The sequence below is a fragment of the Larus michahellis genome, chromosome 1 (genome assembly GCF_964199755.1).
Source record: "Larus michahellis chromosome 1, bLarMic1.1, whole genome shotgun sequence".
In the NCBI taxonomy this organism is placed as follows: Eukaryota; Metazoa; Chordata; class Aves; order Charadriiformes; family Laridae; genus Larus; species Larus michahellis.
In genome coordinates this window covers 49,885,655-49,913,235 of record NC_133896.1, presented here as the reverse complement: position 1 = coordinate 49,913,235, position 27,581 = coordinate 49,885,655, and the positions used below count along the sequence as shown (strand labels likewise).

The 27,581-nt window shown below is 42.7% G+C and overlaps 1 protein-coding gene across 1 annotated transcript; it reads left to right on the top strand.

Moving 5' to 3' along the window:
• Positions 1-9,943: 9,943 nt before the first annotated feature.
• UBE2N (ubiquitin conjugating enzyme E2 N) lies at positions 9,944-27,581 on the top strand. Its single transcript, XM_074574947.1, has 4 exons — positions 9,944-10,378; positions 25,716-25,962; positions 26,150-26,290; positions 26,894-27,581. Exons 1-4 carry the CDS (start codon positions 10,349-10,351, stop codon positions 26,932-26,934), a joined length of 459 nt encoding a protein of 152 aa, XP_074431048.1. The 5' UTR covers positions 9,944-10,348; the 3' UTR covers positions 26,935-27,581.

The window sequence follows — 27,581 nt, the reverse complement described above, 5'->3', positions numbered from 1 at the left end:
TGATGAATGTGAACAACAAGCCTTCTAACAGTGGGATTTTATAGGCTGGCGGTATTCAGTTCTTAACAGCTGAGGAGCTAATTCATCAACAAGATTGTAAAGAACAGCAAGAGATCTTGAATTTGAAGTTTCTTTTATTATCTTTTTTTTAAATAAATGTTGCACCACGTGCCAGTCTGTACTGTTTGCTTTCAATTATTGCATTTTATTTCCAGGTAGCAAATACTACGTAGTTCTCTGGGAGGAATTTCTGATTCCAGACAGGAGGGCAGCTACCAAGATGATTACTGGTATCTGTTGCCTAGTGATACCACATCTTCAGCCTTCTCTTTCACATCACCGCAATGGAATATCACTTGCAAGGTTCATCAGAAATTGTTAGCAATCTTCTGTCCCTTGTGTGAACTCATTGCGAACACTTGATAGCCCTCTGGAATCTTGATTCACGAAACAGCCTTTACTAGATTTTTCAGATTCCTTGCTTTTACAGCCTCATTACATAATTAGTTTTAAATTGGAGATAATCTGTGGGTATTTCTGTAATTATTGTATTCTGGAAATGTGTGCTTTAAAAACATCACTGTAATGGCAAATCTTGTAACTTAAATCCTGGTTCTAAAAGGTTACAACTGAAGATACTGCAGAACTTTATTTTTATTTTTTAAAAACTAAGCCACATTCCCTGTTAAGCTTCCAGGCTATTTTTAGATGGTTTCTATAAAAAGATTCTTTAGGAGACGGTAGATGAGGTCTACCCCCTCCCTGACACATAATGCTCTGCGAGTCTATTCTTAGAACCGTGTTCTGACGGATTACAACTTTCGTGTAGGGAGATGGGAATTGCTTAAGGACAGCTCAGAAGCGTGACTACACACTTCTCCGGCATGTCTGGAGATGGGGTTATTAATAACTGCCAACAGCCTTGCTTGCTTCCGCAGGTTGTAGACAGCGAAGAGGGGAGCTGCTCACTCTGTATTGGCTCAACAGAAAGGAGATCGTTCTCTCCGTTAACTGCGGGGATGCTGTGGAGGCACTAATGGTGATGAGTTGCAGACCTCTGGGACATCATGCCTTTGAAGACCTGGAAAGTTTTGTTTCTAGGTTGCTCTCTCACTGAAGAAAAAAATCATCATCTGTTCCTACTCAGTCAGTCAGTTACAAACTTCTCCAGGAAATATTCTAACTGATAAATCGGTTGCCCTATAGTTAGGCAACAAATGCTGTGTAGTAATGAGGGCAGGACTATGTTGGTTGGCTCTGCTTTAGAAGAACAAATTTGTAAATCAGAGCTGGTATCTGGATTGGTGTGGGTTTTGTGTAAGCAGTAGCACATCCACTGCCCACCCCCCCCCCCCGCCCCCTTGTGGGAAATGGAAAATGGGGATTTGGCTGTTCTAGCTCTTTTGCTGCAGCGGCATATTTAGGAAATTGTTTCTTAATAAAATCATTCAGGCTGCTCATTAGCAAACTGAACATAATAAATATTTATTTTTTCATAGAAACCAATGTTTCAAAATCTTCCAGGAATAAGTATTTGGTTTCCATTTTTTCCTTTATATCTGGAGTTGAAAAGATACTATACAAACGTACCTAGAAGTAGAACTGAATTTGTGAATGGATGGGTTTGTTTTATTGCAAAGGTGGTGTCTTAACAATGGAGGTGGACGATTCCTCACTCCTGAAATAATGTATCTTAATCTTTCTGAGGTTATTCTATAGATTTAGAATAGCAATTTCTAATGAGACATGGTAGTTTAGTTATGGTCTTAATTCTCAAATTTTCCACCAATTATGCTGTAGCCAGACAGATTTCTATTTTTTAAGTCAATCTGTAAACACCAAGAGTAGAGGCCAACACTTATGTCAATAGGCCATCTTCAGTCTTTAGCAGATCTCACGCCATCTCATCACTGGTCCATCCGTCACTTACCATCCTGGTAAGGAGTCAAGCCATGACTGTAAATAACAGATGACAAAACTAAAGTGCCTGTAGTGGTCATATGCAGCCTAAATAATTCATGTTCATCTTGATTACTGTAGTTCAAGTAAGCAATATTATGCCTCTGGTCAAGCAGCCACTTAATGGAAAAAAATCAAAAGTTGTTTGCTACAGTGAAGGCTCCTACTCACAGCATGCCATTCTGATGTCCTAAGTTGGTAACACATGCAATGGGTGGGTTTTTTCCTTCTCTCGGTACAGTTTCACCCAGTGCTGCCAGTTAAGATCATTCAGAAATTGTCCCGTGACTCTTACAATTAGTGCTAAGTGAAAAACACTGCACTTTCATGCCTCAGTTTCTCCATTTGTACATAAGGATCATAATAACTCTTGCAAAATACTCTGTGATTTACTGAAGAACCTTTTTAATACGAAATCTAGATATTACTCTGATAATTCTGTGTGTGTACATCCATCTGTTTTTTGCTGTTGAACAGACTTCCTACAATATTTGAGAAAAATATAAAAATGCTTTTATGCAAAATAAAGAATCTGGGCTTTGAGATAGAGTTGTAATTGCAGTATGACTTCTATAAGATTGCAAAGAGAGGGTAGGAGGAAGAAGTAAGATTAGTCAGCCACAGGCTCAGCTGGCCTGGATGCACCCACTCAGTGAGTAACTCGATGACAGCAAAAGCTGTCATAGGAAGATGGTCAGCAGCTGTGTTGAATTGTTCTGGGAGTATTAATTGCATAGTTGCAATTACTTGTTTACCTTTTCTGCCTACAGTGACATTATAGAGTGCTTTGTTGGTGAATAAGGTGGTTGCCTAACTTTTTTTCTCAGAACTGCTGTAATCCCAGTGATAATCACAGATTTGTGGGAGGAGGATCGTGCTCTCCATCCTGGCCTTCGCATCGGTGTGGTGGGATGAGATTGGCTCAGCCAGTAGAACAGGTCACTGCTGCAGGAAGGGGGAAATCCTACATCTGCCACATCTCACTCTGTTTCCTGCTGCTTCTCTTGTGACGGCTCTGATGCCTCAGTGACCTGGTCAGAAAGGTAACTCAGCCAAAAAAAAAATAATTCCTGCACCCCAATAGATAAGACCCAAAGGAAGGAGGGGATCAGGGATACAGGGCAGAGCACAGGGAAAGGGAGCAGGACCTCGGTGTTGCCTCCAGCTTCTCCAGAAGGATAAGAGGCATCCAAAATTGGGTTAGTAACTCCTGGATACTACAAGGGACAACTTCACTCTCACTTGTGTTACTTACCTTTTGTTGTCTCTGGTGCTTGCTAGACCCCACTGTAAGCCAGATCAATTCACCGATTTACCAGTCCAGCAGAAGACCAGACTAAATGGCTGGTTTTCTGCCAAGTTAGTGCATTGAATCTGCTCAGCAGAATCTGACAAACCCCAGGAGTGAAGGGTGGGGGGAAACACTTTGCGTGAGGAAGGAGGGTAGAAGGAGTGAGATGGGAAGGGGAAGTGAGAAGTCCTCTTTTTGACAGATTGACTCAGCTGCCTGGTATAACTTGACCCCAAATATGTGGTTTCACACTATCCCTAATGCAGTGAACTACAGACAGTCCCCTTCTCACGCCCTCAAGTATGGATGGGTTCCTGTCCCCTTTCTCATGCCAGGCCTACACAGCTGCGTGACTGCCTGTGGTTCACAACAGCTCACTGCTCACCCAGGAACTAGTCACACTTTTGATCAGCTCGTCTTCCATGAGACCATGATGTGAGCTGAGGGAGCAGCGGTGCGTGGCAGAGGAGGAAGGCAGGAGCCCTCTTTAGCAGCGATGCAAATACAAAGTGGCGTAACCCTGACATGAAACTACACCCTAAGTAACTGCTGTGGAGGCAGGTCTTGGTGTAGCTGGGCTGTAAGAATGGACTCTGGTTTAAATGGGGACTGCAGGTGTCACCAGTCTTACTGAATACTGTACCTAAATTTCCTCTGAAATGCAAATATAAATGTTGCTTTATAAAAGCCAACCAAACATACATTTTCAGGCGCTCTGAACTCAGAAGCAAAGCATGAGGGTGCAGCAAGGGTGGCACAGCCCCCCCAAGGTGGGGGAGCCAAGTGATGACCCCACCACTGAGGTGCAGCCCCACCACGCCAGAGGCAGGTGAGCAGAGCAGGGTGGCTACTGCAACAGCGCCTGTTAGTGGCCTAGGGGTCATCAGGTGGGACACGATAACAGGCCAGATCCAAGGATGGTCCAGGAGGCCCCGACACCCAGGTGGGCGCAGTTGAGGTGCAGGTCAGGCAGAAATGAACACCCAAGCCTATCAGAGGGTGAGGGTGGAGGCCCCCACTGAGGCCATCACAGCAATTAAGCTCTATTTGTGCACTCATCTCCCTGACACAAAGCTGTGGAGTCAAAATAGCATCTAATAAATCCTTTACCGATCTAAGAGTGGTACAACCATCCAGAGTCCTGTCTGATATATCCTTGAACTGTTTATCAGCATATATCTCACAAAATATAGGCATATAATATGCCCAGATTTCCTCACGTTCTGCCTGAGGTGCAGGGTTTATTTCAGGATATTAAGGGAGCAAACAGTTAGCAATTGACAGTGCTAAGAGAGCATCAGACAGAACTCCAGGCAATGAGTCTAATAAAAAATTCAATTTAATTTAAACAAAAATATAAATCTAAATGACTTCCAAACACATAGCATGTAATCTTTCAGCCTAGCAAAAGAAAAATACCAGGTTGAGTCAGGGAGGGCAGCTGTCTAAATGAGGATGCATGACTTCACTAATTACAATTCTTGGGATGAAAGCAGATTTTTTTTTCCATCAAACCTTGATTTAAAAAAAAAAAAAAAAAGATTGCTGAAACACTCTGCGAGTTTTGACAAACTACACGTGTAGCACCGTGGAAAGCTAGTTTTTCAGATCTATTTTTTTTTCTCTCCTTTTCTCCTCTCTGTCCACCCTCCCATGCCCTCCAAGAAACTTTTACATTTTTTTAGGTGGTTTTAATGGCATTGTCATATGTTTTATGGTATACGTGGCACTAAAAAACTGTATGGATAAAGAATCCCTGTGACATACTGCTCAAAATAAATAATCTGTCAGAGAAGAATAAATATATTTTAGCAAGAACCTTGAACGCCAGAGCAGGAGTGCTAGAAGTACTATTCTATCCAGGGAAGCGGAAAGCAGAAGCATGCTAGGCTGGATCACCTGTGCTGCTTCTCCAAGGATAAGGATATCTTCCAAGACACATGCCAAATGGAGGATATGCACACAGTGTGGTGCAGGCTGTGGTCCAGAACCCAGTTACGGTAGCAATAATGGCTGAATGGAAAGTCCTGAAGGACAGGGGTGGACACTGGAAGGTCATTGGGTTGGGACAGCAAAAGGAAGATGCAAGAACTTCTATGGGGTGTGGCCGGCTTGAGGAGACAAATCTCCCCTGGCACTTATGTGGCTTGTTCCAGCTCTGATTCAGAGGATTAAGTTGCTTCCTTTGGAAATTTGAGAATGGTATAAAAGAAGGACAATTTTTACTATACCTTCTCCTGGATGATATCCCTTGGCACAGAAGGAGTGCAAAGAAGCAAAATCTAAAGCCAGATTTCTGGAGTAGCCAGATTGGATGGCTTTTCCAGCACCTGTATGGACACTCTGGGATCTCTTCAGCAGTCCTTGTAGGAGTTAGAATGACTTAACAGAACAACCTAAATCTTTGTAGATATGACAACAGAAAGCAATGGGTTTTGTTCACTGCCATCTCCTGAGCAAGTGGACTTCAAAAGCCCCTTCCTAAGAGTAGCCAGAAAGAGAGGTGTCATGAAAACTGCAGCTTTCTCAGGATGTGGCAGGGCACTTGTCGAGCGATGAAAACTATCAAAACATAATAGCATGCCAGATTGACTTGCTGCAACTCCAGACTGAAGCAAGATCCCTGCACTGAATGCAACATTCATGAGCGCATGTTTGAGCGAACTATGCTCCACTTTGTTGTTGCATCTCGCAGACATAGGGCAAGGTTCACAGAGCAAAAGTTCCAGCACTTTCAAGAAACTGAGTGGCATTTTACTCATATTTAGAGCCTAAAAGCATCTTTGGCCCATGTTTTCTTCCACTTATGCTAGTCCTTTAATGGTGAGTATTCTGGGAGAAGGGTAAAAGGGGAAAGAAAAAAAAAAGAGTGGAGAAGGCAGAAATGAAGGAAATGAAGTAATTCTGCAAGCAGTGTAACAAAGTACATTGGCTTGCAATTACTTTAGTCTTGAGGATATGGCCCAGTGAAGATTCTTTGATGTCTAATAAAGTGTTGGAGCCACGGATTCTTTCTCCTAGTGAGATTACCAGCAACATTTTTGTTTTCTTGTGTCTTCCTACTTTCATAAACTTCACAAGGAATTGCTGTCTTTCACAAGGAATTGCTTCACCTCTCCAGCTGTATCTTCATGCTTGTTTGATGCTGGCAAGTGTAAACAAGGGTTACTAGCATAGGACAGAAGGGTGAAAAGGAATCATTTGTTTTAAGTACCATTTCTGGTCTTCGTCCCTAAGCTGCCTATTGTATTATGTGAAAATGACACAACACGGAGAGAACAATTTTAAAAATAACCTAAATATTTGCATTCTTTCTACATATGTCAGTACGCCCGCTAACTCAAAATGAAGGCTCCTAGTTATAGCTGGGTGTCATAGCAACATGATTACAAACATTTTCAGTTATTCACAAAGTTTCAAGATTATATGAATGTTGATTTCCTCTTTTCACTAACCTTCTGTCCTCATTTTTTTCTCCTGACTCCCTCAGCAAAGTTCATTGTATTTCCATTCCTCAAAAGCGATTCTCTACCCCATGCGCATGCTGCTCAGTGGTAAACAGTTATATGCAGGTCAGCACTGTATTGGGGTCGTCACTAGATGTTTTTAATTCATTTACACCAACCTCACAGCTCTCCCAAGTGACAGACAATTTGAGAAGGCATTACTGTATTTACGCCTTGTAAAATTTACTGCAAAGTAAGCCTTCATTTGTGGAGATCGGATTTCTAGAAACAGGCACTAAATAAAGCCTCAAAATTCTTCCAATCGAACAAGGTTTGCTCAAGAGGCATTCCTCAGGGGTCGGTACTGGGACTAGCGCTGTTTAACATCTTTGTTGGCGACATGGATGGTGGGATCAAGTGCACCCTCAGCGAGTTTGCCAATGACACCAAGCTGTGTGCCATGTGGCACTGTCAACACACTGGAGAGAAGGGATGCCATCCAGAGGGATCTGGACAGGCTTGAGAGGTGGGCCCATGCAAACTTCATGAACTTCCACAAGGCCAAGTGCAAGGTCCTGCATCTGGGCTGGGGCAATCCCAAGCACAAATATAGGCTGGGTGGAGAATGGATTGAGAGCAGCCCTGAGGAGAAGGACTTGGGAGTGTTGGTTGTTGAGAAGCTCAACATGGGCTAGCAATGTGCGCTCACAGCCCAGAAAGCCAACCGCATCCTGGGCTGCATCAAAAGAAGCGTCGCCAGCAGGTCAAGGAGCTAATTCTGCCCCTCTACTCTGCTCTCATGAGACCCCACCTGGAGTACTGCATCGAGCTCTGGAGCCCCCAAAATAAGGACATGGACCTGTTGGGGTGAGTCCAGAGGAGGGCCATGAAGATAATCAGAGAGCTGGAGCACCTCTCCTATGAGGACAGGCTGAGAGTTTTGGGGTTGTTCAGCCTGGAGAAGAGAAGGCTCCAGGGAGACCTTATAGCAGATTTCCAGTACCTAAAGGGGGCCTACAGGAGAGATGGGGAGGGACTCTTTATCAGGGAGTGGAGCGATAGGACAAGTGGTAACGGTTTTAAACTGAAAGAGGGGAGATTTAGATTAGATATTAGGAAGAAATTCTTGACTGTGAGGGTGGTGAGGCACTGGAACAGGCTGCCCAGAGAAGCTGTGGATGCCCCATCCCTGGAAGTGTTCAAGGCCAGGCTGGATGGGGCTTTGAGCAACCTGGTCTAGTGGGAGGTGTCCCTGCCCATGGCAGGGGGGTTGGAACTAGTTAATCTTTAAGGTCCCTTCCAACTCTAACCATTCTGTGATTCTGTGAGAGCAATTTTAGTACCACACAGGTTCTGAACCACTCCCCACCCCTCCACCTCCTCCCCCGGTATGATCCCAGGCCTGAGGTTTACTTTTGCCCATAAAAAGAACATCTTGAATACCATACTTTCCATATAGGCTATTTGTTTCTGCGAAGGGCTAGGAAGTTGTGCTATAGTCATTTGGAAGAGGTTTCACATCTCTGTGTGTGATCTCACCTATCTGAAAAAAAAAACGCCCAAAACCCAAACCCAAAAGCAACCAAGTAGAAAAATCACCAAGGCTGGTGCCACCAAAATCAAACAATGTGCATCCTCAGGAGGAGAACTGTGTCAGTCCAGATTATAACTGTTTATTCTAAGGCACCAGATGTGCTATAGATACTTCAGTATCTGTGAAGCTAGGAAAAAAAACATGCTAACATCCAGCTGATAAAACACATTATCTTTACGAGTTTTTTTCTCTTCCTTACAGTTCTTTTTTTCTAGAGAACAGCATTTCACCTTTTTAGGCTAGATGGTAAGTCCTGTGAAGGTGCTGAGTATACAAAAGTATCTATTCGGTCTAGTTTAGTAGTAGCAACAAGTTGTAATAATTAAGTAAAAAGAAAAATCTACAATTAAAGAATAGTTCCATGTGTAAGTAGAAAGCCCAGATTTTGCTGAAGGACCACACCTAAACACGTCCGTTTCACGTGCTAATGTATTCAAATGAACTGACCTGGGTCCACTGTAGAATGAGGGAGTGTTACTGATGAATGCTTTGTGCCCCAATTCCCCAAGCGTGTTCTCATGCGCTTCTCTTGCTGCATGTCACTTCATTGTTGATTTGACTGTAGAGGAAGTTACATCCAGAAAGTTAGGAGAGCAACTAAGTGCTTGAAGGGCTGAGGATGTGCACAAAAGTTCACATGGATTTACATGAAGTTTGGAATTACTGGTGTATTCAACAGCTGAGGGTATCAAATAGTGTAGAACAACTCTGACAACTCTGTACTTGTTAGTTGCCTTCTATAGTGCCAATGGCTTAGTGAGGAGGATAGAGAAGGAAAAATAGGTAAGTTTTTGGGAAGTGTTGTGGGGAAGGTGAAGGAAGGAAGCATACCACTCTTCTGACACATACTTTGTGTTATTGTAACCATCGTGTAATAATACAATAATGATACGGTGCAGATTTTCAGATGTAGAACATGTTTGTAGGATCTGTGATAGAAGCGTTTCAGCAATTACACAGTCCAGGTTTGCCACTGTTGGAGAACTTTCCATTCTACCAAAGTGTAAAGAAATGATGTAGATCATCTAGATGTTCTGTTTTTAAACCAGAGGAAAACACTTGGCAGGGAATCACATCCACAAGGTCCTATTCCTGGCTGCACCGCCAGCCTGCTTGGTAACCTGTTGCAAATTGCTTCATCTTTCTGTGCTTTTATTTCCCATCTCTACAGCAACAATAATGACTCACAGTCCTAGATCTTACTATTACTCTGTAGCTGTAGTAGGGTCATAGGATGCTCGTGTGGTAATTACACTCTTAACTTCTACAACATTCTTCTGCTAAAAAAGAAGGAGGTTCACTAATGAGATGTTACTAAGATGAAGATGTTCTAAGATGTCTTTGTGACAAGTTCAGTGACACTCACACTGAATAAAATCAGGAAACAATACACCATTACAGTGCACAGGACACGCTGATGAAACCTTAATTCTGTCAGATGGCCCCACACGCTTATTGCGAACGGGTTTCTCCCGCCGTGGCAGATGGCCGGTGTGCACCGGGGAGGGGGTCAGTCACGGGGACCATAAGCCGCTCTGGCAGCGGGGCTCTGCCGGCTCGTATCGGGGTGCCCGAGGAGGCCGCTGCCCCCCGGGCGTTACCTGCTTCTCCTGCAGGTCCTGGAGAAGCGAAGGCCCCTCCCGGGCCCAACATATTTGAGCATGGGGCAGCCCGTCAGCCTGTGAGGAGAGGCAGCGGGCCCGTCCCGCCATCCACGGCCGGGGCGGCGCGGCCTGAGGCGGAGGGCGGTGCGGGCGGCGCGGGCGGCGGCACGCCCCGGCCCTCCCACCGCCTCACGGCCCCTTACCCCGGCTCCTCCCCAACAGCGCTGTGCCTCATCCTACGGGCAGTGAAATCTCAGGGATCCCCTTTCAGCCCAGGGGTCCGCCGGGTCCCCGGGGCTGCCGAACCGGCGGCGGAAGGAGAGGCCGCGGCCTACATTGCCCGGCGTGCCGCGCCGAGGGGCGGTGCCACCGGAAGCGCGGCGCGGGCTACTTCCGGCTGTGCGCGAGCCGCGAGCGGAGGCGAGCCCGCGAGCCTGCACCCCGACGAGACAAGATGGCCGGGCTGCCCCGCAGGATCATCAAGGTACCCCCCGCCTTACCCTCACCGTCCGCCGCCGCGCCGTGCTCCGCGGGGGGTTCAGGGGGTGGCCGGGCCGGGTCCCGCCTGCCCGGCGGGTAGGGCTGGGCTGGGCCGGGCCGGGCGCCGCTTCCGGTGCCCGGGAGCAGGGCCGCTCCCAGGCCTCCGCCTTCCTCCGCCGAGCGGGGGGCGACCCACCGAAGCGCCCGGCCGCCGCGGGAGCGAGCGGGGATGAGGGACTGCGCTAGGCATGGCCCGCCTCTGCCGTTTCCCGCCGCCGTTTGCGGGAGCTCCTGGGCCCAGCGGCGGCGTGCGCGGTCGGTCGGGAGCGGCCGGGCCCTTCTGGCGGGCTGGGGGCGGCGGGCGAGAGCGGGCCCGCGCCCATCTCGGTAACCACCTAGGTGACGGTGGCGGCGCCTCACGGCCCTCAGTGCTGCCGTCCGTCGGGTGCCTGGGCGCTCTTTCCCAGGCCCGGAGCTTGAGAGGCAGCGGGCGCGCCCCCCATCCCCTTCCGCCGGCGATGCGGATCCTCGCCGGGGCGGCCCGCAGGCGGGCAGCGCTGGGCCCCGGCTCCCCGGAGTAGCTCTCGCCGTGTTTGGGCCGGGGGAGCGCAGCCGAGGCGCGGTGCTCGGGTTCCTTCACGTGTGCGAGGAGGCACAGAACACAGCGAGTAGTTACCCCGGGGCTTGAGCTGTAGATCGGGGGCATCCGTGCCGGTACAGGCTAGGCCAGCCTGGTTGCTGCTATGTGCGCTCCCAGCTGTCGACCCGTATGATATTTGTGTGTTTCTGCTGGCTGTTCAGTGTTTTGCTTCAACTTCCATTTACCAAGCTCTGTAAGGGCTCTCAACTTTGAGGTACTTTCAACTGACCCTCCGAGTGCCCTTTCAGCTTAAGGCTTGAATGGTTTAGAGTCACTCAGCAGAGATACAGGTAGCTGTGTTGTGGTACCCGTCTCTTTGATAGCTTGGTCCTGTAGCAGTCCAGCACAAACATCCACACTAGCCATCTCCCACTTGATTTGCAGTGATGTGAATTGAAGCCCTCAAATTGGCGATTGCTCCCTTTGCAGAAGTTACTAAGTGATTCCAGTAAGGTTTGTTAGCCCTCATGGGAAATAAGAGCACCCTTGCTACCTGTTGAAGTGGATGAATGTCACAAATAATTTATAACACTCTGAAGCTCTCTTGGTTGAGCATGCGGTGTTGGCAACCATTGTAAAACACCCGAGTGTAGAATATGTTAAACAGTGGATGAAAAAATAAAACTGGATTTTCTCTAAAAAGTCAAGTTATCTTAATAGGTGATAAAGGAGATGAGGTGAAAATGAGGCAGGAGTAGCATTTATCTTGTGTGAAACAGACTAAACCGCGATTGTTGCTCAGAATTTTAAGCAGTAAAAATAACGAAGGCAAATCTTACAGAATGTGTTTGATACTGATCCAGCTGCTTTAGTGGACAGCATGCAAAGCTGCATATATTTCAGGTGTGAGAGGGAACACTGATTTGTAATACAGTGGAACTGGTATTCATCACAGAGGTGTGGTGGGAGCTTAGTCTTGAGGCTGATGTCCATGCTAAATATTTTTAATAGCTCTTGACAATTCCCCTGAAAACAGCCAAGAAGCACGGTTACTTGTAAGCTGATACATAAATTTCCTTCTTGGCGCTTTTGGCTTTTTTCATGCTTTTCTAGATAAAACCTGGAGCGCCTCACAGGACTCACTTCAAAGATGTGTGATGGCATAGGAATGTTTCTTCTCCTCCTGGAGAGGGGAGGTGGAAGGCAGCAGAAGAGAGACCTAGAAACTCCAGATTTCTTCTGGAGGATCCCCTTTAGAGTTTTCAGGATTATTATCCATTATAGCCATGTATGTGTTATAAGTTGTCTGCAGCCAATCTAGAGCATTTAAATCCTGAATTGGTTGTGTTAGATGACCAATTCTTTAGCTCCCATGCTGTGCATGTGTTAGGTTGCCAGATGTCTGTACGGTCCAGGGCTTGAATCTTGACTACAGCTTCAAAAACGTGCAAAGTCATATTTTGCAATATTGCAGCTGCAGAGGTGCAGACCTAGAGATATGTCTGCTTGAGTCTTTAGGAGTCTTGAGTGAGACTTATTTTGACCTTTTCTAACCTGCCAATCTTGATGTTAAATTTCCTGTTGCTAGTTCCCTTAGATGGAGGGGAGTAAGCGGACTCTGCTGGTAGTGAGAGTTTGGAAGATCAAAAATGGAAATGTAAGAGAAAGAGAGATATTAGGAAAGAGCTGTAGAAAGGTGAAATAACTCCAGTAACGAGGTGATCTGACTTTCTTTATGCATGGTAGTAAATTTGATGATAAATAAATGGCTTAGGTTGCTGTTAGGAAAAGACCTTCTCCCTTTGATCCATGTGTACCCTTTGTGTTGCCATTGGAGGGAGGCTGTTGGTGGCTGATTTGGGATAGGAGTACATATTTGGACTGTAATGAAGTACAGAATCTAGCTAACTGCTCGAAATGCAGTTGGCGTTCCTCGTCTTGACCAACTGCTGGCAGATGGCCTGGCTCTCAGGTTGACTAGCAGCCCTGTACTCCTCAGCCTGCTGCTTTGCTATGTGCAGGCTGTCATCTAGCCCAGTAGGAGAGCAGTAGCTTTCCTTCTCTCAGCAGAGAGCTCCATCTATATTTCCAATACTTCCCCCAAATTCAATTAAAAGGTGACAGTATAGATGTTGCAAAGCAGTTGGTACAGAAGATACAGAATGTCTCCTGGTTTGCTGTCCTCAAATTACTTAGAAACACAAACTTTAAACAACTGGGGGAAGAATGACATGTTAGCTCAAGAGTTTACTTGCTTGAGAGTTATTACTTAAGTGTTAGCACATCACAAATGATGAGTAGAAAATGATATCTTTTTGAATCTTTAAAGATATAATCTGAATTGGAAAACCTTCTGTCTTGTGAATAGAGAAGTATTTTTATTTTCTTCAATAGTTCAAAACCAGGGGTCCTCTGAGAATCACCTTGACAAAAAAAATCTGTTAATGTAAGAAAAAATAAAAATGTGGCACAGCACATTTACATAGATGTGTGTCTTTGAGGCTGTACAGTTCTTTTGCCTATTGCACAGTATTCAAAAGTGAGCCTTTGCAATATATATGAGAAATAAAGCCCAGCAATTTTTACTTTCAAGCACTTATTACACTGGTTCTCTCCAATGTTGCAAAGTCACGTAGTTCCAGTCGAGTAAGGAGTTGAATTGCATCTGATTTTTTTTTTTTTTTTGGCTGACATTCAAACCACCTCATTGCAGTGTCAAGTGCAGTCGGTATATCTGAATGGGATGGGCAATGCTGCCTCCTGTCATCTTTTCAGATGTTTTTTCTGCTGTTTTCACTGCTGCAGTGATCTCGTCATTCATAATTTGATGTCCAGGTCTATGCGTTAACTGTGTAGCCAGTTGTTAGTAGTGCTTCTGTTACAATCACTGCAGCTGCTCCTATCATGAAGTAAACCATCTGAAGCAGCATCTGACACTCCTCCAATTTTTTTTTATTAACGTATTTATCAGGGTTAAATTGCTGAGGCTTTGATTTCCTCCCCTGCATGATACCGTGTTATTGTCTGAGATATTCCTTTCTTGCTGTTTTCTGTGAGAAGCTATTTCTGCATCGCTGCCAGTGAGCTCCTGTTTGTAGTATTTTTTCAGAATCTGGGTAACGTTTTATCTTCTGAGTTATAAAATGCTGCCTCAAATTGTAAAAATTCTGGGAGGTTTTATGGAGATTCTCATGGTGTGTGTGGTGATAGGCACCTACAGTGTTCTGTATTAGAGGTCACTATAGTCAGCTTTATATGTTTGGTTTTTTTTAAATATCAATCGGGTATTTAGTCTGTAACTTATGAAACTTTCTAGAAGTTCTTATTGTATTGCTGACAGCCAACTTGAAGTTTCTCACTTTGCCTTGGAAGCTATGGGCTTCTGGGGTATGGACATCTGTCTCCACGTGAAAATTTAAGTCGCCATTACTTTTTGATTTCTCTGTTTCCAGATGTTTCTTAATAAATAAAATTTTATTTAATAAATTAAAAAAAAAAAGACCGGAGGTAAACTTAATACCTTTGCGTGGTATTTTGCGTTTGTTTGGGTGATGGTTAGGCATAGAAAATATTACTTCTGGGCAGTGCTGTTCCTTGGTGTTTGTCAGAGAAGCTGTATATTTGGTCTTTGTAATGTCTTTTTGCCCGTTGTATGCTGTTTGAATCTTGTGGATAACTTAATTGACAGAAGGGTGAAAACTTACGGAATATTCAGAGGTTTTTTTGTACTGTTCTTCTTAAGACCATTTTCCCCGCACCTCCCCAACAAATGTAGGAAGACAATACATGTCCTACTTTGAGACCTTCTTTGAGTCTTCTTGCCGGGCGACTAGTACAACATAGGCTGGCTGTGGTAGTGGGAGGGGTGTACAAGCACGTACTGGAAGCCTGAAGTTTGGCAGAACAGATCTTTTGTGGAGGTCCTTAGGCCCAGAAGGGCACTCAGACCCAGAGGATAAGAAAACTTTCAAGTTAGACCAAGGTACCAACTTTAAAAGGAAAACATGTAGTCGTAATAAAAGGTCTTAAAGACGACACTAGTAACTTTTCCATAGCCTTTTCCTTAAAGCTTTCAGTAGACACCAGAGAATAAAAACTGAGGAAAAAAAAACAGCAAATAATCCAACTAGAGGCAAAAATCTTGTTTGGACCACCTTCTTGTATAACATCTGAGAAACTTTAGGTACAAGTCTATAGTACCTCAAGCTTTTTAAGTACTGATGCTAATGGGTTTTTATCGCTTTGCATGGAGTTGTTTTATACTGGACTTGTCTCTTATGTTTGGCTTTCAGTGTATCATCAACATTTGTTTTGTGCAATAGTACAAACACATTTTCATAGTTACATGTGACTGATGGGTTAATAGTGAGAAGCAAGTGGCACATTTTGCCATATATGTCATTTGGACAACAGCTCTGTATGAATTATTGTTTGCTTTAATCACACTTTGATAGTTGACTCCACACTGTATATTAATGCAATGGTCTAATGCAAATGTGCTCCATCAGTATAATCGCAGGAATGGTTTACACTATTAGCTTAGTGAATTTAGTCATGCCTCACTTTACTATAGCTGGAGATGGACCATGAAAAGCTTGATCTGTGCTGGTACATAGATAATCCTCTAGGAATTTGCATAGGATCTCAGCTTCATAGTTCCAAAATCCTGTAATGTACTGTGGAAGATTCGAGAACAAGGTCGTACTCAGGGGAGAGCGATGCTGACCTTAAAAATGCCCCTCTTCATGTCACTGTTGTTTGGCAACAACGTTGTCTTCCATGAGTGGAAGATGGGTGTTTTTTCTTTTTGTGTTTTTTTCTTTTTTTTTTTCTGGGAAGGTGTAGTTACCTGATGTATATTTGTCTTCATCTCACTGTGAGTGACTTTGCAGTGGTTAAAATTGTTTGTGTAATGATGGGAACTGGAGAACCAGAAGTGTGTGAGGGAAGATTGTGAGTGATCCAGAGTTCATGGTGCTTCCTTAGCAGAGTTGTAGTTTCAAATTGATGGACAATTCTCCATAGACTGAGCACTAGTTAAATCTACTGTACCACTGTTCTAGTCTTTCTTTTTCACAGCAGATGCATTTGACATTTTGACATTAGAATGTTTTTTTGTTTTTTTTATTTGAGGGCGGGGTAGATACAGTCGGGGCTGGTGATGGGGTCTAGGAACCTGCAGGGTGGTGGAAGCGTTAGTGTACAGAGACGTTATCCTAGTAATGAGTCCAGGAAGTGGAGTCATGTGGGACACTGACGCTCGGGGATTATATGGCAAGGAAGAGAAGAATTCGTGTGGAGGCCAGCTACTGGAAGCCACAAGTGCAGCCTTCTATTTATGATGTTTGACCTTAGGTTTACAGTTTAGTGGGCTTTATTGCTAATTCTTTTTTTCCTAAGACACAGACATTATTTTCAGAAGACTTTCTCCAATGTAGTTGTTTTACAGTGGTATAATTTTAATCTAAACATTCTGAAATCTCTCTGACAATATGACATCTGCTTAGGTAACCAATTTATTTTCAGTAATGCTGGTTATAGCCAGTTCTTTAGATAATTGTAGCTAACAAATTGATAGACCCTGTAAGAATTTGTGCCAAAATGTAATGTACTGTTATAAAAAAAATCTTTTAATTAAGTCTTTGTGGTTTTCTGAGGTAGCTTTATCCTTATATGTAGAAGACAGTTTTGACTGATATGTTTCACTTTCTCCTACTGCCTCCCCCTCAAAAATCAAAGCAAAAACATGCATGAGGTTTATCTTCTTGTGTGCAATTTATCAGTTCTTGGTGAAGGAGATCAGTATGATCTTCCCCCTTATCCCACTCTGACAGAATAGGAAAGAATTGCCATTTGGCAAGTAATTATAATTTGTCCATATGCCAATATGCTGCTTTAAGTTTCACCCTATGCAGCTAAAACCTTTAGTTTCCATTTCATACCCCAAATTAATCCAAACTATTAGATGTAGTTGGAAGATAACGGCACTGGCAGCTGGCGAGGGTTTCCTCCAATCAGAATAAAAATATTAAACAAATTTTTTGTTTGTCTGAATTGAAATGCTAAAATTGGTGGTGTACTGCTGTGGTTTTTGCAGAGAGCCAGCACAAGGTGGAAAAGTTACCACCTAGTTAAGTTAGATTAACCAGAAGTTCTCAAGGTGATTACCCTGTGGTTCATGTTGAGCAGCCTCGCTGCATAAACAGATTTAGCCTGGGCTGTGCTGGCACAGAAGTTTTTGTGCTGCTGCAGTAAACTTGAACTGAGGGACAGATTTGGCTCGGAACTCCGCAGTAAAGGTTATTTCTTAAGCCAAATCAGTTCTGTGATCTCATTTGTTGTTTGACTTTGTAAACGCTTGGGCTGATGAAAAGGGTGCATGGAACGGTGACTGTACGCTTTAGTGCTGCTGCTGAGAAGTTAGGGCTTCCTGCTCAGGCAAACCCAGGCATTTTGTGAGGAAAGGAAAAGGTGGAGTTAGTTACAGATGTGAGTGAAGTTGATCAGGAAGAACTGAGCACCAGGCTGAAATGGTGGGGAGAAAAGCAATTTGACTTGATTATAAACTCAACAGATGAAGCCAATGAAGAATGAGATAAAGCACTTGCACTAATTTTTAGTCATTGACGGTGGAATCTAGGTGTAACTTATTTTTTTTTATATCTCTCTGCTTTTAGCTATTGGTAGTGACTTTTTATCTGCTTTAGATATCTTCCTGGAGGACTTGGCAGCAAATGTCTGATCTCCCCCAGGAAGCAAATATTGAAGAGACTGCTGAGCAATCAGTTAAACTGAAAGACATCTCTCTTTCCTCATCACATACTCTCCCACATAAATTGGTATGTGTGGTACCCTCCAAGTGATAAGTGTTATCATTTCAACTATAGCAGAAAATGGAGCTAGTGGCTTTCATTTTAAGTCTGTCATCTCTTTTTGAAAAACTAATTTGCAATATCATCTGCAGAGTCTGAAACTGTCTACCACATCCTCTCTAAAAGTGTTTCTGGATACAACAGTTCAAACACATTTTGGTTTAAAAGTTAGTTTGTGATTTATGCTGTAGGAGGTTGGCCTTGACCAGCTGCCCACCCAGCCACTCTCACTGTCCCCACCTCAACCAGGCAGGGGGAGAAAATAAGATGGAAAAGCTCATGAATCAAGACAAAGACAGGGAGATCATTTATTGAATGCCATCACAGGCAAAACAGACTCGACGTGGGGAAAATTAATTAATTTATTTCCAAGTAAAATATAGTTGGATGGTGAGAAACAAAGACGAAATCAGAGCCTTTTGCCTCCCTTTACCTCCCCTGTCCCTGGTGGATGCAGGGGGATGGGGAGTGGGGTCTCCCTTCTGCTGGTCTTTCCTCATGCCTTTCGCCTGCTCCATTGTGGTTGTCTCCGTAGGCTGCAGTGCGGATGTTTGGCCCTCTGTGGGCTACAGAGAATCTCTGCTCCAGTGCCTGGAGCACCTCCTCACCCTCCTTCTCTGACCTTGATGTTCACACTAGTTTTCCTCACACTTCCCCCCCCCCCCGCCCCCCCCCCCCCCCACTGTTTTCTCTGTGTGACGTTTTCTGTCCTTTCTTAAATACATTTTCCCAGATGTGCCACCAGCTTGGCTGACAGCCTCAGCCGTGCCCTGCAGCAGGTCTGTTGGAGCTGGCTGTGTCTGGCACGGGGCTGCCCCTGGCCTCTTCCCACAGAGGTCACCCCTGGAGCCCCCCTGCTGCCAACACCTTGATGCCTACAACCTGTACATATGCCTAGGTGGTTATGCAGTTAAATTAGGCAATACCAAATACAAGTTTTGTGTCCTGAAGAAGTGAAGCAAGCTGATGTGTATTTTTTTTTTTTTTCAATCATGAGTGCCTCTTTCATTTTACCAGTAATTTTAGTTTTTTAGGCCATCTTGGGACTATTCATGCAGTGTTGCATCTTACTGTTCCTTCTATAAACGGCCAAGGCTACCAAAGAAGTTTGTGTTGTAGCCAGCTGTTTGGAGACTCTTGCTTGTAGCACCTATGGAAGAAGTATATCGAGATGCCCAGATTTCATTCATCTGTACTGGTAGAAGATGTTTTACCTACAGCCAATGCCAACTGTTCATCAGTTTCTGTTGGAAGTTACTGTCCTCTGCTAGATGGCAGCAGAGTTTGTATGCTGTCAGTCAACATTTTTTGGGTTAAAGATCTAGTTAATAGAGCCCAGCTCACTCTTCCTGAGTTGAATTGGGAATGTTGGCAGGCTTTACTTTCTCAGTAGATTTGCAGGATGGTGATTTCTGGCAAGGGGGCAGCAATAAGCACTGGGAGTTGAGCTGTAATTCCTATTGCAGATTAAGTTTTATTAAGACAAAGATACTAATTCATCATTGGTCTTCACTGATCTGTTCAGAATAAAGCCACCTAGGGTTAGTTGAACCTACAGGTAAAGGTGGATGGTACCTAAATTTTTTACTGTCTGAACTAGATTAGAGAGGGCTTGTACCTTGCCTTGGCCTGACAAAGTAGTAGGGGTGTAACTTCCATCTTAGTAGGTGATGCTGAAGGTAAATTACTTGAATATTGCATAGAGAATTGAGCTAGTAAATGTGCTGCTGAAAATACAAGGAAAGAATCATTCTCCTGAGACTTTGCATAAGGATGTGGTATTGTGCAATTTTAAATATTTAACAGCTCTGAGACCTGTGATATTTTCTCTCTGTGTAAGAGGCCTTATTAGTATTTTCTGTTTTGAAGTTTCAGAGTAATTTTATCACAGCTATGTTGACCTCTGAAAGTCTTAATGATGTTCTCTCCTTTTTTAAGGTACTAGCATAAAGCTGCTAGTCGTAAGGATGCTTTTCTGTAGTCTCAACACTATAGAAGGTTGCTAGATAACTGTTTATAACAAGTAAAAAGATATACAGAGTCTTGGTGTTTAAGACTTTTATAGATGGGTGAAGACTTTAATTTAGCAGTTTACCATCTGTTACTGAAATTAGCCCTGTTGGTGGTTAAGCCTCTTCCTTTGGAATGAGGAGGTAGCCTCTGCATTTCCTTTTAAGGTTGGTTACAGAATAGTAATGTTACGCTAGTATCGTGCTGTGATTAACACTGCAGCCTCAACTCTTTAAACCAGCCCTTTCAGCAAAAGGAGCAGTCTGTTCTCCCATCCTTCTGGCAGCATATGTTTGCACCCACCGTTTGGTTGGCACAGCTGTTTGTGTGGACATGTGGTGAACTGCATCAGGAACCTCTCTCTTGCATGATTTTTTTATTTATTTATTTATTTTCTTCCGTATCAGCTACATGCTATGTTTCACCATGAGGTCAAGAGAGAGCTATACAGGAAAAAGTGAAGGTGCATAATAAGCTGAAGTGGAAAGGCGGCACAGCTCTTTTTCTTCCTTTCCCCTGTGGCTGCTCATTTATCAGCTTAAAATGTTCAGGCTTTAATCTTTTGATAGCAAATGAGACTTCTGAAGTAGCTTTTTGTTTTTCAAAAATGTAGTGCACAGAAATCTTTTTTTGGTTGTTTTGACTGAGGCCTTGGCAACTTGAGGCTTTTATAAACACTTCTGTAAGACTGGAAGTGATAAAAATAGTGGTATTTTTCTAATGGATTCTTTCTTTGTATGCTTGTTCATATCTCCATGTGCGCTAACAATTGATTTTCATGCATGTCTGTATGGAAGCATCTTCTGGGTTGTTCAGTTCGCTTCTTTAAAGAAGGGCTCTGTCTTGGTCTAGGTGCGTGAACCAGGAGAATCGTGGTGATTATGTCTGCTTTTCAGTAACTTTTTCCTTCCACTGAAGGCAGGATAACTAAGCAAAAGCTCAAAGAACGAAACGCATCCCCCCCCCGCGCAAATCAATCTCTCATTTTTGCGTGGCTTCTCTCAGTCTTGGCAACCTGAAAAACCCTCACCCCCACCTCTTGCTCTGCTGGTCTCTTCTAAAGGTCACAGCTTTCTCCCTTCCTGAGGCTTCTTGTCCTCACAGGTTACTGTAAAAACAGGTTGAGGGTTTCTCCCCCTTGGGTACAATTAGTCTTCAATTTAATGTCTTCATAGAAGAATAGCTGTGGAGAATGTCAGCTACACCATCTGTCCCATCCGTATCATCTGTCACTCCACTTCAGGCCACCTGTGTTAGTAAGAAAAGCTTTGCTTTTGCTTGTCAAAACACCTTCAACACTTCTGTGTTTTTTAACCACTTAATTAAAAATAAGAAAGATAAAATTGTGGGTGACATAACCAGTTGTGAATGACAGTGTTGTGGCTTGCGGCCTTCTTTTTTTTTAAGTACTGACTGGCAGGTGTCTTCATTTTGTGTTTATTAATTTTCTTCAGTCAATGGAAATTATGACATTAGCTTGGAATTGGTAAAAGCAGGAGTGAGAAGACATCTCAATCCAAAAACATTGCAGAGTATGACAAATAAAAATAACTGCCTATAGCAGCATGGAATACTTCATTAAGTGCTTTAGAGCTCAAAATATGTCCTGAAATCTCTTCTGTGGAACTTGCGCATGCTAGAGGAGACTTAATAAGAAACACTATGAAGTGCTGTTCTGGAACACTTACTTGACGGAAATTTGTATGAAGACAAAATTAACTGCTGTATTGTAAAGACATTTATTGTGAGCAGCAGAACTGCAAAACCTAGTTTTCTATGAATTTGTCCTTTTTCCTCTTTAGCATGTTAACATTTGGGTGTCCAGCTCTTTATATCGTTATTGGCAGGTCTTTTTCTTATGCTAGGCAGGCATAGTACATACTTGGTTCGAATGAACTGGCCAAACAACATGTAGTCAGAGTTCTTCATGTCTTTTTCTTTGATAGCACTGAGCTTGGCTTTTGTCTTAGCCACTGAAAGCTTACAAAATGTACAGAGATGCTGAAATTGGACAAAGGGTTCAAAGGCAGTTTTGGGGAGAAATAGGGAAGTAACATATTGCACAAAACTCACTTCCTCAGCTAAGAAAGTGTTAGAAAGATTTTGCCTAAAAAGATACTGGAAAGCATTGCATATGCTTGATCTTACTGATTAGTTAAAAAAAGTGGGAAGGTAAACGTTTAATTAGAAGTGATTTATTTATTCATTTAACATGTTTGAGAGGCTGTTTTTCATTGGGTAACCATCCTCTGGGGAAGGTAATATAAAATTACAAAATAATATCAGCATATAGTTAAACAGTTCCTTGTTCGTAGATTGAGTCCACATCTTGTGACTCTCTTGTGGGTGACTGACAGGTTTGGTTTTTTTTTTTTTGTTTTTTTGAGCTAATGTATACTTAAGAAGAAAATAATCTCTAAGCAGTTCAGTTTCCTGACCTGGTGCATAGTGTTGCCCTGTATACTGACAACTGTTTATCTCAAATCTGTCTTTTTACTCCAAGTCTTGTGGCAAATCAAATTGATTTTATTATCAGCATGTCTTTAACTGGCCATCTTACTGTAAAATGTGGAAGACCAGTCCCTGATACCACCTTAGAACTGGACCTACTTGCGTGTTTAAGCATTTTATACGCTTAGATGTTAAATGTAACTTTGATTAATTTCTCCCTTTCTGTTCCTTTTCCATGGTTTCCCCCCCAAATATAGTGAAGATATTATAAATTTCTTCATAATTGAAGATCAAAAGCCTTATTTACTGTCAGAACTTAGCAGGTGGTGTTGATGTATTAAAGTAGAAACATTTCATGCTCTCTTAATAAATGGCATCTTCCTTGTGTTTTTCACAGTCTAACAAGCTTGACTGTGTGACTCTTTTAAAAAGATGCCTTTTCTCAATCGAAGATGCTTCTTGGCTTTTGCATAAAAACGGTAGTGATGTACGTTCACAGGAGTCAGGACCTATCGTTTTGTGTGTCAGACAAGTTTAGCCTGGTGCTTGCTCTCTCAGCATGATGGCTGCAGCGGAGCCTGGCGGGTATGAGAGATGAATGTCAACCCATTCCCTCACAGATTTCTTGCAAGTATTTCTTCTCGTCTCTGTTTGAAAACAGCTTCAATTATGCTGATAGTAGTGGAGCTCTGTGCGCAGCGCAGGAAGCCAGGCGTGCTTGCTTAAAGCATTTTTCATCTAATATTAATGTTCCACAGGGGAGGGGGCCTGAATGGTTTCTGAGTAGCCTCAGCACTAGCGTAGCTGTACGCAGCATAAACACTTTTCTTTGCGCTCCCCTTTTCTGTGGTGGTTTATAGCAAGATAATCGCATAAGAGGCAAAAAGGGCTGTCTGAATGTGATGACATACTAGCAGCGGTATAAACCCTTCAGTATAATGTGATACCTCGATTAAAAGAATTGTTCTACATGATGACATACTAGCAGTGGTATAGCCCCTTCAGTATAATGTGGTACCTCCATTAAAAGAATTGTTTTTCTCATATGTGGGCTCTCTTATTGTTTGTTGACAAATGGGTTTTAGTGGCAGAATGTGCAGCTCTCAGCCAGGCGTTGCTCCCTCAGTGAGGCTGGCAGGTAGAAGTGCTGATGCTGCTGCCAGAGAACTGCTGATTCTGGGTTATTTTAAACCAGGATTGGCTGCCCAGTATGGTCACTGTCAGCGTACTGGCATAACTAGGGAAGCAGTCTGGGGACCAGAGTGACTGATGGGGGGCTAGGGACTGCCGAGATCAGCCCAGATATTAAAATGTGTTACCCTTAATATTTAAAATAATAACAAAAAAAGTCTTAAATTTGGGCATGCCCACAAGAACCAAACCCACGATTTGCCTTCTTGTGTGTGTCTGGCAAAGTCCAGGTGGTAGCAGCTGTGAAGAAGTTTAAAAATTGGGTCTTTCCGTTTTCTTTGTTTTTAAATTTCAAGTTGGCTTGCTGTATTAGTTTGTGTTTGGTGTAAGATGCTGTTCCCTCTGCCAAACCTGTCAAACTATAATAAGTATATGATCCTTTACAGGTGGAAATCCAAATTGTCCCATTTACCTGTGGCAGCACTCATACTGAAAACTTGCTGAAAGAAATGGAGAACGTTTTATGCATTTACAGGAATAATCTGTAGTTTCTTACTCACTGACTTTTATACCACTCAACTAAAGCTTTAAGCATTTGTTTTTAACTGCTGTTCTACAGAATCACTGTACACGTAAATAGCCAGCAGAATATGAATTCTGAGTATGTGTATCATTTAAAATAAAATACACTTGCAGAAGTGAATGTAGATAGCTCTAAAAGGCTTGGAGGGCCTTCCAGTAAGTTGTATACGTGTTGTTGGCAGCTAATACCTATGCAGATAAGTATGCAATATGTAGTCACAACATGGAATTAGACCAGATAAACTTATTTTTATGTTTGTGTATGTACACAGTAATAACTTCAGTATTATGATTTGTAGGACCTTGACAATTTTGAGATGAATAACTGGATTTTGGCATTAATTACTGTGACTTCACCTCTTTATGTTCTATATTTTATTGTTTTTTGCTGAAGTGAGGTGTTATTTACCTGCATCAAGGTGGCCATTATCACTTAAATGCTGCATGAATTTATTTCTACAAAATGCCAGTATCGTAGCAGTGCAGTTAGATTTGAAGAATGTATTTAGCCAAGTAGAGGCAATCTGTCTATTTTGTACTTGTATTAGTGCTGTTGTAGACACGCAGAATAAATATGCTATAAAACTAGAAAAATAAATTAGTATTACATCTGCAAGTTACCATTTTTCTTCAGTAGAAATGGGATGATTTTTCTTTGTGAAAGCCAACACAGGTGGTGAAAAAATTAACTGTACCTAGTAAAAACAAGCCAGAGGAAAAGCAGGAAATGGGGCTAAAATTACCTGAGGAAATGAGGCTTCGGCAGGACTTCTTGTCCCTGCCTCATGTCCGGTTGCCCATATTGGCCTTGGGTTTCTTTTTTGTAAGAACGAGCAGAATGGTGCCTGTGCCAAGCAGAGGAGAGGGAAAGGTGCTGAGGACTTGGTTGGTCTGTCCACTCTGCGTTGGCGGGATGGATGGTCAGGACGTGGGCAGCTATTAGCTATGGCCACAGTGCCTGGGGCTGTGGGCAGAAGAATTGAGCAACAAAGAACACAAATCTCTGTAGGAAACCAGGCTTCCCTAATTTTGCCACTTACTGAACAACTTGCCTGTCTCCTGCTGTTTGTTAGGTGACTTTAAATGTGGTTATATGGAGGCTGTAAGTGATCACACAAAGCTATTTATGCATATATATGTGTAAGTATATAAAACATCCTTAAAAACACCTTCAGTGTTGCAGCAGAGTACTTTAGGTCTTCAAAGTTGGATCTGATTCCAGTACAAATGTTCATCTTAATAAACCCCTCTACTCCCGTTAGAGTAAACCTTGAACAACTCTCTAAGTGATTAACCCCTTTGGCTTTTCACTTATGGGATTTTCTATTTAAGGTAGAATGGGAAGTGCTTTTGGTCTTTTCATTGTGGTGTTCTTTAAAGTGCTTTTAAGTATATTCGGAAAAAAAACCCAACCAACCAGCTTGGCAGTAGTTTAATCAAAAGTTAAGAAATGTGATGACAGCTTAATTGTTATCTATTACCTTGCGCCATAGAAGGCACACACTATTACAGCAGTGGAGGGATCCGAAAGGAGATGCGTACCGGTTTACCACATCCTCATCTTCTTTCTGCAGATGTTCTTTGACTTTAAGGTATTTGTGTAACATTATTTCTGTGGATGTAGGCAATAGCAAATACCTTTTGTTTTTAAAATACAGGTCGTGTTTGTTTTAAATGGGTTGTATTTGTTACATTGCTGCTTCTTCTTCTTCTAGGAAACCCAGCGCTTGCTGGCAGAGCCAGTCCCTGGGATAAAAGCGGAGCCAGATGAAAGCAACGCACGTTATTTTCACGTGGTCATTGCAGGTCCACAGGATTCCCCCTTTGAGGGTGGGACATTTAAACTTGAACTATTCCTTCCAGAAGAATATCCAATGGCAGCTCCTAAAGTACGTTTCATGACCAAAATTTATCATCCTAATGTAGACAAGCTGGGAAGAATATGTTTAGATATTTTGAAAGGTAAGTGCTACCTTATTTTCTTTCTCTTGATCTTAATAAGCACAGAAACTTGTGAATTGACCCTCAAAAGAGATTTTATTTGTTTAAAAAATACCTTGCTTATTCTTTAATCTGTGAGAGGAAAATTTACTATTTCTGTAGCCTATAGTAAATGTGGTGTTTCTTACTGCTATAAATGTCTCTTCAGATAAATGGTCCCCAGCTTTGCAGATTCGTACAGTTCTGCTATCAATCCAGGCTTTGTTAAGCGCTCCCAATCCAGATGATCCACTAGCAAATGATGTAGCTGAGCAATGGAAGACCAATGAAGCCCAAGCCATAGAAACAGGTGATGTATCTTACACTTCTTTTCTTCCTAGCTTTAGGAAGCAGCTGATTACTAATTGGTTGGGGGATATAAATCCTGACCTCTTGTTTTATGTCTGCAACTTGCAAAATTAATTATTGCATGCAGTCGTAGTCTGATTACCCTGAATGTGCCTGCTGTGGTCTGTTTTCATGTCTGTGAGGCCTGCTGGAAGAAAAGCACTCTCGATCCGTTTTATCTTGAGTTTTCAAGTTCCTAAGTTGCAAGCACGTTTAATTTGGACTCCTGGTAAAATAAGAATACACACCACTGCTTTTTCTGTAAAGCTGAGGGAACAGATTACCTAGTTTCAGAAAGTACATCCCTTCCATACCTGCTTCTGTTGGAATGGGAAGAATGATTATGTTACCCCTCTTCACTTTGGGATTCCCTGCAGTCAGGCCATTTCAGCAGCTGTCAGCTTTTTTTATAGGAGTTCAAAATTGCCCTTCATCTCAGAATGGATACATTTTGTATACTTGCAGCAGTGGTATAAAAGTGATCTTTAAAAATAAGTATTTAAAATGACTTTAATAAAGCCCAAAAAAGATAGAATTTCTTAAATCTGTTTCTTTTTCTTTACAGCCAGAGCATGGACTAGGCTATATGCCATGAATAATATTTAAATGCGCTTTGAACATCAAGTGTGCATCACTTCTCCTGTTCTGCCAAGACCTCTTCCTTTTTTGTTTGCATTTAATGGACACAGTCTTAGAAACATTACAGAATAAAAGCCCAGACATCTTCAGTCCTTTGGTGATTAAATGCACATTAGCAAATCTGTGTCTTGTCCTAATTCACTGTTGTACCGCATGAGCAGAGGCTAGAAGTATCATCTGGATCGTTGTGAAATTGTTTAAAAGCAGCAGCACATCTCTGCTTTTAATCATTTTTCCCATCATGGTTTAAGTATAAGCACTGTGAATGAAGGTAGGCAGGGTTAGCTGTGGGGCTTTTTGTTTTAATTTTGTGGGCTCCTTCTCCCTTTTTATGGTGATGCTAATTGCATTGGTAAAAGCAGCTAACCAGTTATACTTTAGAATATACCCTCTAGCCCAGTCTAACTTAGACGCTGTAGATGGACAAGCTTCATTGTTTGAACAAAAAATGGGAACATTAAACATCCATCACCTTCACTAATAATATTGTGATTCTGCTGTCAAGTGTAGAAAAAAAAATCCCTCCAAGAAAAAGCTTGTGACCATTTTGTATGGCTTGTCTGGAAAATCTCCTGTAAATCTTATGTTTTAGTAAAATATTTTTTGTTATTCTA